Below are 14,712 nucleotides of genomic sequence, written 5' to 3'. Positions count from 1 at the left end.
TGTGTTTTTTGTGAACTTTTGTAATCCACTGTTGTCTTATAGACATTTACCCAATGTTTTCACTTTTTCACATCCATGTGGTTTTTTTTTAAATTGCATGAATAATGTAGTCAACATCTCTAGTCTTGTTCCTACAGCATGTACAGGGTTTATTCCAAGGAAGATAATCATGGTTTAAAAATTTTCACAGCCACATTTAATGATATTCCTGGAAGTTTATCTATTTTGTTATGTTTTCCAACACATATTAATAATATATAATACTATATAATTATATTACCTATGAAAGGGTTTATTGTTTAATATATTTTCTGTTTGTTATATGAATATTGTCATACAAAAAGATTGATTGAATGATTGTAAGTGTTTTACACCACTTTTATCCCAATTGACTATATCATGGCCACAAGATTTTATTGGTGGATGAAACAGACGTAACCGAAGAGAACAAGAGACTTTAAGCAGGAAAACTGAAAATCCTTATCAATTTATATCATTAAGATTGGAGTCAAACGCACCTAGCCAAAAGTTGGGTTTGAACTAACAACCTCATCACTGTAGATATATTACTTAGACCATTCAGCCACAATGCAAATACCATCAGGAATACCTTCTGGTTTTTTAAATGTTCCCCCCCCCCCCTCCTTCAACATAAAAGGTTTTGTCCTTAATTAGGCTGTTCCATAAAAACATATACTGTACCCATGGAAGGCACTTTGAAAATAGAGTGACCACCCATAGAAGCGATTTTAGTATCCTGCATACATTTAAACCTGTACAACACAATATTTCATACCCACCCATAGTGGCAAATTTAAGTTGCCTTCCCCGGGTCCCATGTATGTTTTTATGGAACAGTCCTTACCAAGAACACAAACTATTTTAAATTGGCCCATTCAGACCAAATTCTTCCATTAAGTAGATAATCCTCAAAAATTGTACTAAAACCATATCTATCAAATTCACAAAATACAGATCTGGTTTTAATCAAAGTGTTTATCCAAAATACATTTCTCAAGAAATTTTGAAATTCTTGTTACTACTGTCAGATATATTTTTTTCCATTAATTTCCACATTTTTTCTTCCCATACATTTCATATTTGTCATACCAGCAATTCTTATTATTCAATATTAGTAATGTTCTAATAATATCTACTAAAAAGATTTAAATGGAAATGCTGTTATTTTGAATTTATTCCTCAAAATCCTTGAACTAATGGGTCATGAACCACGGAAGACAGCTGAAAGTGTGTTCTGTATTTTCTCAGTAAGATAAAATTTGCATCTACAAAACAATCAATGATACCTGAAAACATATCAAATGTTTCATCTGGAATTTTGTTGAGCACATCTTGGAAATCATGTTCTTCTAACAACCTGGAAGCCTGTTCTAAAGGCAGCTCTAGTCCCTTGTTCAAATTCAAATCTACAAATGAAAAATATCTTGAAATGATCAATTGTGATAATCTTTCATACATTTCTCAATAAACTTAGAATATTACTTTTGTTTACAGGAAAGTCTTCAGGAGGATGAGAAGATTTATGAGGAAGTTAAAGAAATATTAATTTACGTTTTTCTGATTTTGTTTTCCAATGAAAATTCTTCGAATTATTACAGCATTATTTTTCTGTTCAGAAAAATAACTACTAAACAACCATTCTGAATGAGTAATACTTTTTTGAATACAAATACTTGTTTCCATGCATTGTAGGTCATGTCTGAATGTATTTATCAAATCTTACCTGCTGGCAAATTTGCTGCCAACACACTATCAGGTAATTCTCCCAAGAAATCCTTGTGTTGTTCTACTTTTGGTCTTGTAACATGTAGTGGACGAGAATGTGGTGTTGGCAGTGCGAGTGGTTTTGTCACCTGAACCGTTACAGGAGGAGGAGCAGGTACTGGTAAAGGACTTGGAGGTTTTGAACTCGGATCTTTGACCTGTGGTGTAGTTGTCTCCCCTTCATCTGACTCGTCACTTCCACTACCAGAATTAGCATCCATTTCCACATCTCCTGAGATAGCTGATTCTATAAAAGAGTCATTTTCAAGAATTTTTTAGAAAACTTAACCTTTATTGTTTGAATTGGACTTGCATTTCAAATCTGTTTACACAGATTCTCAGAAACAGGAAATAATTTTCAATCTTACAATCATGGACATGAAAGCAAATACTTTGATCATTATGTGTACAGAATAATCAACATCAATTTTTACTTCCTTTTCTTTAAATATAGAAGGGTATGTTGTGTTAAGGCAAAAATATTGCCAGGCATTTTAAGGTCACAACAGTACCTACATGTATGCGGCAGAGTGTGTAGCATCTCTCAACTTAAGACATCAGACTGCATATATTGAAGATTTTACAGATTTTAAGGTGAAAGTAATATAAACAATAAATAAATTCTGTTCTATAGTGATATATTGGTTATTGCCTTGTCATGCTTGTATTTTATGGCATCCTTGTTACATGTAGATCTATCAAATTTCCCTTCTTTGATAATACCACTGCAAATATTGCACACAAGTTTTCTGTGGTCCTTCACTAGCAAACATATAGTAAGGGTTATAACTTTTACAGGTTTATTCTATATGCTTGAAAATGTAAGAAATATATCACTGGAATAGGTATTTTTTTGGTTTTTTTTCAACATATAGTAAGGGTTATAACTTTTACAAGTTTATTCTATATGCTTGAAAATGTAAGAAATATATCACTGGAATAGGTATTTTTTTGTTTTATTTTCAATGTTTGAAATGACTCCCTTATGCTTTTCCCAAAACTTACTTATATTAGTAATTTTGTTACAATCCCTGAAATTTTTCAAGTTTATGGAAGTCAAAACATGCCTAAAATATAATTTCCTGGTTTGCATAGGTTTTTTAATTATATTTCAAACATTTATCAAGAACCTTACAGATGTTAAGTGAGCAAAGGCGGCCAAGGCCTTATAGATAATTGCTCTCAGAAGGCTGAACATGTGAATAGGCAGTATTTTAAAATAACAGACATTGAAATTGCCCATTGTCAATGACATTGTACTTTTATGAATAGTTGTGACAACTTTTAAATAAGACAATGAATCTCATTTAGACCAATGAAGTCAAGAGAAATTCAAAAATATAAGAAAATATTCATTCTTTAAAAAAGGTAAAATAAATCTGGATGCCTATAAAGGGCAATAACTCTACCTCAAGAATTAGTTACCTGTACAAGTTATTAAATTTTAACCCTGACTGACATAAATATAGTTAAAAAAGCCACACATTTAACATTTTGACATGTTTACCTGATGCAGTTGGTGGATCTTCTGTTGTATCCATGCTGTCAATGTTAGCCTGAAGTGCTGCAGATTTTCTCTGATTCTTTTTCTTTTTGCCTTTCTTTGGAGGTCGTGTTAGAGCTGAGGGTTTTGTCTTCTTACGGGGTCTTTTAGGTTTGATTTCTTCTTCTTCTAATTTGTAACTGTCATCCTAAAATAATTAAAACAATCAATAATAATGCTCACCTCAAAACCCATGAAAATCGTTTTGAAGAATATAAAGACAGTAACAGCCTAACATCCAAACAACCATTAAAAAATTTTAAATATTACAATCCTGTGGTCAGACATGTCAGACAAATGATTTTGTGGAACAGCCTCAAGTACATTTACAATTTTTCAATCATGGATTAAAAATATCTGGTTTGTTTCTTCAGAAGTCCATTCTTATTTTACTGTGAATGCATATGCCTGGTCATGTTTATATCAAATGCATTTATCAAGTGTTTCATCTAAGTGTATATCTCAAACAAAGGACTTTTTACTACCTATATAATCTGTAATTGATAAAAATGTACTGTGGATTCATGATTTTTGATGAGGTACCAATGTTTTGTATATTTCGTGGGAAAAGGTAAACTACTTCTATGTCATTTGGTCTCTGGTGGAGAGTTGTCTCATTAGCAATTATACCACCTCTTCTTATTTTTATTTTATTACAAATTTAAATGATCAACACCGTGTAAATTTTCCTCAGGCATGTATGCAGACTTTGTCAAATCCACGAAATAACATATCTACAAATACAAAACTGTTTCCAAATCCACAAAATTTGTAACCCATGAAAATAAATGAATCCAAAGTATCAAACAAAGGAACATAGTCAGTTAAGAGATATATACATTGTACCATCCATTTTATATAAGATTTGGGGTTTTAATTGTAAATCTACTTACAACTTCCCTGGCATGTTTGACACAGAGAGGTAGTTCATGGCTGATATCTATCACAGGTATACAACACTGTACATTGTCTGCTGTCTTGGCTGTACAGTAATCAAATAACTGCTGGTCAATATTGTACATGATATCTGTACACAGTTAAGGAAGAAAATATCCCTTTCAATTCTGTAAAAAGTAATTCCTTAACCAAATAACTGACGATGCAATAGTTTACAATTTCAGAATCTATTTAAAAATTCAAGCAGGTTTTAGTTTGCAATTGAAATTAAATTTTTTTTAATTGTCTTCCTTTTCACTTATCTGAGGAATCATTATTAAAAGATTTCACTCCCAAAGTCATCAAATAAATTCATAGTGAAAAACATCTTTTAGGTATGTGTTGTATTATAAATGATACAATAGGATTGGAGTTGATATACTAGAATGGTATCTGATATTGCCCACTTGACATCTTATGCTGGGGACATAATACAACAGACATTAAAAAAATCAGTTATTGTTGGCTCAAATATTGATAATAAATGGAGAATGTGTCCATGGGACACAGATGATGCCCCAGCTTGTATAAAATGTTATAAAGGGACTTAACTAGAGAACTGTAAAAGTTATGCAAGCAAATTTGAACTTTAAGTTTCATAACATTTAGTTGAGGCAAACTAAAATTAAGAGAACAGAAACTTTTCCATTTATAAAGAGGCATAACTCTAGAAGATTGCAAGTGACGCCACCCAAATTCAAACTTGATCTGTGTTTGTTATATTAGCATTGTATTTAAGCATTTTATAACATTTGGTTGAGGCAAACTAAAGTTAGAGAACAGAAACTAATTTTGGGACGTATGTACAGACGGACCTACATACAGACAAGGGTAAAATTTAATGCCCCCTCCTCTGCAAAAGGGACAATAAAATATCATTACTTATTTTTCTATACCTAGCAAATCCAACTTAACATTTTGTTGTAAGGCCTAAATGACTACTCAGAACAAAAATATATGAATGCTGAAGGATACGTTTAAGACAATGATTAGCACAAGGAACAACTGAATTTGGGCACTGTTCTTCCTCGTCATTCTTGTACAGACACTGCCTTCTATCCAAACCTCGCCTTTTGTACCTGAAAATAGAAAACAATGAATCATTCCTGTCAATGAAAACCTATAAAGTATGTTCGATGTGTAAGTTTTGTTTAAATCACTTGAGTGGAATAATTAATTGTATATTATTAAAATAACTTTTTGTCGTATGCCATCCATTTTGGCACAGAATTCTTTCAATTTGCCATTTTCTAACTTTTGTTACCTGTTGACCAAGAATATTCTGTGCTGCTACTGATTCTTTACAAAAATAAATACTTGAAGATATTAAATATGCAAAAAATATACACATTTATTACATAATTAGTAGTAAATACAGATAAATTGTATGTGTAATACGGTCAACGGCAATCGTGCTGTATCAGCCATCCATGATGAAATCGATATCAGTCACAGTTGCAAAGAATTTATCACACCTTTAATCTCTATGATGTCACGTCATCAATATCAGTCACTGTTGCAAAGACTTTATCAAACCCCTAATCTGTATTACGTGATGTCATGTGAAAAACATTTACTTGAGGTATATAATAAAGTGAATATGATATGGCTTTTTCAATATCACACACCGTATCAACCCTAAATCAGAGCAGAGCTCTTGGGATTATATTGGTGTCTCAGGTCGATATGGATGTGATATTGAAAAAGCCATAGGATATTCTCTATATATGTGACCAAACAACACATTAATTCAAATATGTGTATGACTAAATTATAAGTGTTGACTGGTAATAACTTGTGTATTTTTTCCAATGCCGATTCCTAAAATTGTTTAGCACAATTACCTAAATTGTGATTAATCATGGTGTATAAAGCAAAAATTGAGAAATTCATATCACTTAAAAGTTTAAACAAATCATTGATACTGTAAAATAATTCAAAGATTCCATTTTGAGGTCTTCAATAAAAATTATTGGTTCATCAAGACACAGATTCTGACTTTAAACAATAAATAAATTGAAAACATGCACTTCATTAGGTATCAACACTAATGGTTTCAATTAACAATAAAAATCAACAAACTAGAGGCTCAACAATTTTTCTCTCTTAGTATATAAATTATACAACTGTTTGTTTTTTGTTGCACTTCTGTGTTCTGTTATTTTGTTGTTTTCCTCTTATAGTTGATGTGTTTCCCTCGGTTTTAGTTTGTAACCTGGATTTGTTTTCTCTTAATTGATATATGACTTTTGAACAGCGGTATACTACTGTTGCCTTTATTTACCTGAACACTCTTGGTTGTGGTTCATTTGTTTTCTCCTTTATGACACAAACAGTAGCTTTACCACTCTCTCTAGCAGAATTTATGAGTGACATTGTAGCTGATTTACTGGACACTTGTTCATTAACATTCCCTTTGAAGGCTTTCCGAGACTGGGAACAATGTCTCCGTAATCTTGCTCGCAATAATGCAAGCTTAGTTGTTCGTATAACATCATTTTGACTGAAAAAAAGAAATCAACAAAATGAATCATTTGTTTGTCCATTAACCCTTTCACCGATGAGTCCCGGTTTACCGGGATTCATGATTCAGACAGCTGACGATGAGTCCTGTTTTACCGGGATCGGAATACCTCTTTTATATTTCCCGCTCAAAACAGTGCAAACACGAGTTATCTTTCTTTGTTGAATACCCCGATGAAAGTGTAAACATGGCGCTTCCGTTTGTTGAAAACCGTGTCAAAATCAGAGGAAATTTACGGAATTTACGAGAATTTGAAATGAGGGAACAATTTTTTTGAAAGAATATGGAAGAATTGAAGCCAAACTAGTATACTTTTTTGACATAAAATGTCGTTTTATGTACAAAACACTTGGAATGGACATCGTTCAGTGTAAGGAATTTGTACAGCCTCATTAAATTTTTCAAAATTTTGTCGTTTTGGGTTAAATAAACAGCTGCGCCATGAGCGCATGATACGCCCATCGTCTTGTGTGTGAATTTTTATGCAATAAGCATAAATAGTTTCTGACATACGGCGTGACATGCGAAAACCCCCTTTTTTTTTTTTTACAAAAAACTCAATATCTATAAAATAAAATTTTGAATCAAAACCAAAAAGTATACAGATCTTTAGATTAATATAACTAAGAAGTGTGTAAAATTTTAAGCAATAATCATAAATCGTTTTTGAGATACGGCGCGACATGTGAAAACACCCCTTTTAAAAAAAAAAAAATCAATATCTCAAAAATAAAATTTTGAATCAAAACCAAAAAGTATACAGATCTTTAGATTAATATAACTAAGAAGTGTGTAAAATTTTAAGCAATAATCATAAATCATTTTTGAGATATGGCGCTACATGTGAAAAACCCCTCCCCCTTTTTTTACAAAATACTCAATAACTCAAAAATAAAATTTTGAATCATCACCAAAAAGTATACAGATCTTAAGGTTAATATAACTAAGAAGTGTGTAAAGTTTTAAGCAATAATCATTAACTGTTTTTGAGATACGGCGCGACATGTGAAAAACCCCTCCCCCTTTTTAACAAAATACTCAATAACTCAAAAATAAAATTTTGAATCATCACCAAAAAGTATACAGATCTTAAGATTAATATAACTAAGAAGTGTGTAAAGTTTTAAGCAATAATCATAAATTGTTTTTGAGATACGGCGCGACATGTGAAAAAAAACACACACCTGTTTTAGTTACTAAGTCCCGTAACTCAAAAAATTTTAATCTTATTTTCACCAAAAAGTATACAGATCGTTTGACCATCATAAGAAACAACTATGTTAAGTTTCATGAAATTTGGATAAGTCATTCTAGAGTTACGGTGCGACATGTTTACGCCGGACAGACAGACGGACAGACAGAAGGACGGACGCCGGACATTTGTATAACATAATACGTCCCGTCAAAAATTTGACAGGCGTATAAAAATTATGATTTTGGGTCAAAGAGCAGAATTTTGAGAATTTCACCTAGATAATGCCGAAAATTTGAAAATTTGAATATTTTATGAAGAAAAAATTATCAAAACATGAACAAAACTGTGAACATGGTGTTAGTGAATGAAATAAAGACACAAATAACTACAGACAAGTTTTCATTGACATTTATTATGAAGATCTCCCACATGAGTAATAGTAGCCAGGGAAGCCATCGTCTCAGAGTAGCTTCTGTCTGGGCAGCTATCGGTGAAAGGGTTAAGATATATAAAAGGTGATGTAGTGTACAATGTAAATGTCAATAATACAGCAACCAAACAATGATTGATTATTCTCTACATGATGTCCAGTGGCAAATATTTCATGCACATTCCAGACCATAACAAAACAAGTTACTTTCTTGTCCTTTGATATTTTTGAATAAAAAACTCTCATTGGCAAGTATATGGCCTCTACTTATATTGTTTTTTTTATGCATGTGTATTGATTAAGATGTATTTCAGAGTGGTGAATCACCCACAATCATGTACATCAACTGAGTGAAATCACCTCAAACAGTATTTTAAGCTGAATTTGTATTTACATGTACATACACAACTGTGAACTCATAAGATTTTTAAAAATTCAAACGTTTAAATTATCATTTATAATTGCACTCTCTTTGACATGTTTGACTGGCAAAAATGTTAAAATAAACATTAACATTGCATTTATTTTTGAATTCCTTTCACTAATACATGTACATAAATCTAAAATGCACTTCACAGTTTATTACTATTTAAATTCACTTTCGCATGTCTGGTGTTTCCCATTATTTTGTAACAATCAGTTATTTCTAGTTTTTATGTTCATGTAAACAGTAATTCTTTTGTTTCCTTTTTTTAAAGACTTTGAACATTTCAAATTAAATATAAATGTAAAACATTTCTTACTCTTCTTCTTCATCCATCCCTTCTTCATCGGATGATGCACAAAACCATTTCGGTTGCCATGGTAACAAACCATTTTTCTCATCATCACTGGAATCATCTGAACTGTCTATACCTGAGTCAACAAATTTGTTATAATGATTGTTGGTCCAATTGTTTACACTTGATAACTTATTTAAACATTATTTGTAAAACATAAAATGCACATTCATAAAATATAAAACAATAATAGGGCTGTTCGAGAAAATAAGGGTGGAGGTTGAGAGGCACTTACTTAAATCACAAAACATGTGTTCAGTTCACTTTTCACAATATAACTTCTATTTCTTTAATTGTATGGTTGATTTGTCTTGAAAAGGTGCCTTACTACCACAAATAATTGTTTTCATCAAACAGCCCTTTCTCTTATTGCAAAAAAATAAATAAAAGTGCATTCCTGCAATAATCAAAATTATAAACTAGATGATAAAGTTTTGACTTTTCATGCTAATTACGTTTCAAACTTTGTTTTGACTATTTTTACATGATGCATCTTCTTTCATGCCTTTGAATATATTGAACTGTTGTTTGTCAGTTCTTTTCACTAGATATATTTAAACCCCCAACAATAGCTTGAATACAAAATATAGTTGACTGTCTAAGGCATGTTTAGTCTTAAGCTTCAAAACATTTATAAAAGTACATTGTAAATATATAAATGTATGGTTTGCCCCCATTTTCTTATTATAGTACTTGTACATGTAACTATAGCTTTCTTGTCTCATTGACATATACATGAATACTCCTCTTTTTTATTCATAAGCAAAAATCATATTTTGTAATTGTTCTGACATATCAAACCATTAACCAAAAGGCTAATTTATTATACTTTATAAACCAATCCATAAAATTAAGCTGACAAAAAATTCAATATGATCCACCAGTGTTTTCCCTAAAGTTTTAGTTTAAAATTGAAAGAAAAGGCTATTTAGCTAATTATAATTACCTACTTCTAAGGATAACACTTGACATGACTGATGTTCTCTTGTTTCTACTTACCGGCTTTCAACAGAGAATGATTGTAGATTTTCCTCTTGAGGAAAGCATTGTAGTACTTCTTGGCCATTTCTGTCTTGATCTTCTTGTCGATTTCCTGATCCGAGAGAACATGCTTCATCTTTGCCGGCTTGGCAGACATCAGTGAAGTGTTAACACTAGGTATCACATTCAATACAGGTTTCGTAAATGTTGTTTTACTAGTGGCTACTGTCGCAACAGGAGGCTTGTTAAGTGCCTGAGCCACAGCACTGCTGTATGGTGGAGGCGGTGGTCTAATTGGTTGTGATGGGGCTGTAAATGTGACAGATGTTGTAGTTGTAGAGCCTCCACACACTGCTGGAAAAATATTGGTAAGACCAGAAGGTGATAATAATGGCGGTGGTGGTGGTAATGGCCTTTTAGTAATGTCTGGCTGTGGAATGGATTGAGGTGTTACCAACTTTTCTCCAACATTTTGGTTTAAATTACCTGTAGCTGACGCAGAATTAAGGTTTATAAATGGAACTGATCCAGGCTGGAGGTTCAATGAAGGGATCAATTGTGGTGGCAGTCCTGCCAAATATTGATTCTTACCTTGCATTGCATGCAAGTAGGCAGCAAAATTAGGCAAAGATGTCCCCAGATCAAGGTTAAATGCATTTGGCATGTTAGGAATCGGCAGTCTGTTTGACATGCCAGGTAGTGATTGTAAAGGGGTTCCATGTGGTATTTCCATCTGAACACTATGATTGATTGACTGAACTGGCTTTTGTGAACTAACAGTAGGCTGTGTCTTCACAACCTTTTCTTCAATAGAAACAACCGGCGAATTTACGGATGCCATGACAGGAGCTCTGTCAAATGGTTGTCTAAAGTAAGAAGGTGGAGGCCTTTTCAATTCTATTCCAGGAATATTAGCACTTTTTGTAGGCTCTGTTGGAGAAGCATCAAAATGATTGTAAGCAGGAGGAGTTTTCTGTGGCTTGTCCAAATCAATATGATTAGCAAAACCTGAATATATGTCATTCAAAGATCCTGGGTGTAATGGGGATTTCCCTAAATGCAAGGGAGACTGTGATTGAGACGATGAATCTTGTGTTCCCCTTCGCTTTGACTTTATTCTATTCTGAGCTATTCTTGTTTGTAAACTATTCATGGTTCTTGAACTTTTATCTTTCCCTTTGTCTTTCAGCTTTAAAGCATCATTCTTTGGTTTAATTTTTTCCAATTTTTCAGCCAACTCAGGGTAAAATTTTGCAATAGATGACCCACTGCCACAGGAGTCACCTGGTGACTTTACAAACGGATGATTGGCTGACGAAGGGGAATCACCTGCTGATGATGGTGTTGTGGGCTGTACAATAGTTGTAATGATCTTTGAGTCTCCTGATGAATCTGGAAATGCATACGGATCATCTGGGTCATCTGCAGGGTTTGAATGCAAAGCATTGTCATTCTGAAGCTTGTTAATATTGAATCGTGACTTTACTCTATCTTGGAAAGGTATCTTTACATCAGACAACATATTTTCTGTAATTCTATCTTTCTTCACCTTCTTCTCTTTTCTAGGTATCATTCCAAGAACCTGCATATGGTTATTGCAGTACCTGAAATTTTATAGGTCAATTTTAAAAGTTAGGTATACTAAATATGAAACCCATATGTAGCAACAACAGAAGAACATTTTGTCGTCACCATTTAGACTGTAGACAACTTTAGAAACATGCGGATGAATGCACAAATATTTCATTCATTTGTAAGCCTGTTGTTTTAAAAATATATGCATTTAGCATGTTTGGTTATCATGTTTAATACTTTGAAAACTTCTAATATATATGACTTACAAATGGATTAAAGTAAATAGTTTTCAAAGGAGTTAGGAAAATTCAAGGAATACATGTAGTAATACAAAATTAAGCAATATCCTTACTCAGACAGTGGGAAGTACATGCAAGTTTGATTAAACATGCACACTGCTCTGTATCAGATGCACATTTTCTGATTAAAAGTTATTTATAGAAATTATTGAATTAACTTAACAGCTGAAATCACTTACATACTCAAAAAGATTTTCTATCTGAATCTAACTGTGTGTGTGATCAACTAGAAATATTTATATGTATATGGAGTTGTTAAACAGTTAAAGACCTACATGTATGTCCTGAATTATACATGTTCAAAAGCAATGTATGCAGCCACATCTTAGTGGAATGTAGACCTTAAATCTGAAGCTCTGTCTTGGAAACACTCTTTGTACATTAAATACTCTTTGATTGGTCTATAATGTCTGTAGGTGTCCTGTTGTGAGACCAAAGGAACTTATTTCCCGTGGTCATCCAAATCTGCTGAACATACAAGTATCACTAGATTTATTGTATAAATAGTTCTCGTCTTGAATAAGCATATTATGTTTCTACTGGATGTTTACAGTTTAGCAACAACAATCTGAATCACTCATTGCTCATAAGAACTAACTTACTCTCTGTCTTCATGCTTTGGAATAGCCTGGGTACATTTTTGTCCACTAGATTTAGCAACATAAGAACATCTTCTGAATGGTGCTGTCGGATCCTCTAAGATATGTCGTACACAAAAGGCGTAGCCATTCAAGCGATGTTGATTACATACTTTAGTGCTGAAGGAACATAGCGGTTTCTTGTCAAATGAGGAATAATGGATATTTTTCCCTTCATACATTATCTCCTAAGCGGAGTAAAAGTAAGCGACTGATATAAGCCTGAAAAGATAAGGAAAAATTGAATTTTTACATTGTTCATACATGGACATTTCATGATCATTTTCTATACAACTAATTTTTACACCTATGCAACTTTTCATTTTGAAGGTATCATGCTAGCATATTTTTGAGGTATTACTTTGGTTTTTAGGGGGAGGAGGGGTTTACATTGAATAAAACTTCAAAGAAATGTGCCAGACTGTTCAACAAATCTGACAAGTTTGATATGGGTGAGACAAATATTGGTCATTCATTAGTCAAAATGTCCAGCAGACAAAAAAAAATGATCTAATATTCAGGCGCAAATAAACAAAACAGTAATTCCATATTTTACTATTTTTACCTAAAAAATAACAAAGCAAATAACTTGATGTAATCTTGTGTTACCTTTAAATTTAAATGCTCGGAAGTAAGATCCTCAAAAGTCGTGGTAAAGATTATTACTCTGTCATCACAACAAAGACAGAAGATATGGATAGTAAATCAGGGATTGTACGAGAGTTTATATTCAGTCAAAACTGTTAAGACAAGCACAGTGTTATAAAGTTGTATTATAAAAATAGAAAATTGTTTATCTAGTAAATACGTACAAACATTGAAAATTAAAATATTGAAATCCTGAACACAAACACTTGTGTGACAAAGATGCTTCCGTTTTTTTGCTGCATTCACGCACTAATTGAAAAATTTTTAATTTCAAAACTCTTGTAGAAATTATATCATAAATCCATCTTATACATGTTATAACAATGGACAACAAAACAGAAAATAAATTAATTTTATATGGGCGAACAGATTAAGCGATAATGAATCCACATCTATGCAATTATGTGTTCTAACAAGGTCAATACAGGTAAATGATAGTCTAATCAATTAGTAATTGCAGAATGTGGTGAAATGTTGATCTACTACATTACTTCTGGGAGGCAATCTTCAACTTGATGAAAGTTATCACTTCATAACTAAATGTGAAATTAATACATTGCAGGTTTATTTTTAAAGTTAAAGAGACCAATGAAAATGCTGCAGTCACAACAAATATTCTGACAGCACTGTCCTGAGAGAACATTGCTGTCTATAGACTTGTAGTCTTTTGACTAACTAGGTGTTAAACAAGTGGGATGTCAAAATATTAAAGTGACCACTACTAGAAGTATTTTCATTCTCCGAAGTTGATTTTAAACTGTATGTCAATTTATAGTGAAGATTTTTAAGGTACAGTCACGAAAGTGATTGATTGCACTTTAATTTAAACTTTTAATACACAAATTTTCGTCCAAGGCTGTTTTCGTAGTTAAACCAACAACTGACTAATAGTAAATGATGAAGAACACTTCTAGTTTTTTAGGGGATGCATCTCTTTGACTTATTTCAGATGATCTTATATTTTCACTTTTAATATTTTCTACGTTTACTCCCAAAACCATTTTGAACAAAAAACACGAATTGTTGTTTTTGTCAATATTGTTAGAATCGTGACTTCAAAGTCACTATAAACTGTATCAAGTCCATTTAGATTGTTTGAAAATACTTTATAGAAATAATAACCTTCCTTTTTCATCATTTTCCTTTAAAAACAACGAAAATATTGATGAAAAAACATCGTAGTCAAAGGGGGTTCCCTGAAAAAATATTTAGAACCACTGCTAAGAACTGGATTTTTTACGGTCTGAAATATAGTTCTATTCTTGGGGAATAGTTTTTCAGTGTCTCACCTGTCACATCGTTTATTATTTTGATGTTTTATCAAAATATTTGAAATATTTTTAGATTGCAAATGTCTTCCATCAAAATGGCTGCCAAGA

General features: G+C 32.3%; 1 protein-coding gene across 4 annotated transcripts in view; it reads right to left on the bottom strand.

Annotated features, from left to right (window-relative positions):
- Nucleotides 1-14,712, bottom strand: part of LOC127729914 (INO80 complex subunit D-like) — a 325,825-nt gene extending 311,113 nt beyond the window's left edge. For all 4 annotated transcript variants that reach the window (XR_007994896.1, XR_007994897.1, XR_007994895.1 and 1 more), the window contains exons 1-10: nucleotides 14,623-14,712; nucleotides 12,650-12,907; nucleotides 10,192-11,777; nucleotides 9,157-9,268; nucleotides 6,549-6,767; nucleotides 5,240-5,343; nucleotides 4,222-4,355; nucleotides 3,293-3,476; nucleotides 1,745-2,032; nucleotides 1,308-1,427 (exon numbers count right to left, since the gene is read on the bottom strand). Coding sequence is in view for 1 of the 4 variants with exons in the window: in XM_052237849.1 (XP_052093809.1) it covers nucleotides 1,308-1,427; nucleotides 1,745-2,032; nucleotides 3,293-3,476; nucleotides 4,222-4,355; nucleotides 5,240-5,343; nucleotides 6,549-6,767; nucleotides 9,157-9,268; nucleotides 10,192-11,777; nucleotides 12,650-12,867 (2,965 nt within the window). In the remaining 3 variants the exon portion in view is untranslated. The remainder of the gene's footprint in view (nucleotides 1-1,307; nucleotides 1,428-1,744; nucleotides 2,033-3,292; nucleotides 3,477-4,221; nucleotides 4,356-5,239; nucleotides 5,344-6,548; nucleotides 6,768-9,156; nucleotides 9,269-10,191; nucleotides 11,778-12,649; nucleotides 12,908-14,622) is intronic.

The sequence above is a fragment of the Mytilus californianus genome, unplaced genomic scaffold, assembly GCF_021869535.1.
Source record: "Mytilus californianus isolate M0D057914Y unplaced genomic scaffold, xbMytCali1.0.p SCAF_2, whole genome shotgun sequence".
Taxonomy (NCBI): domain Eukaryota; kingdom Metazoa; phylum Mollusca; class Bivalvia; order Mytilida; family Mytilidae; genus Mytilus; species Mytilus californianus.
The sequence above is the reverse complement of the archived record's forward strand: the minus strand, read 5'-3'. Positions and strand labels throughout refer to the sequence as shown.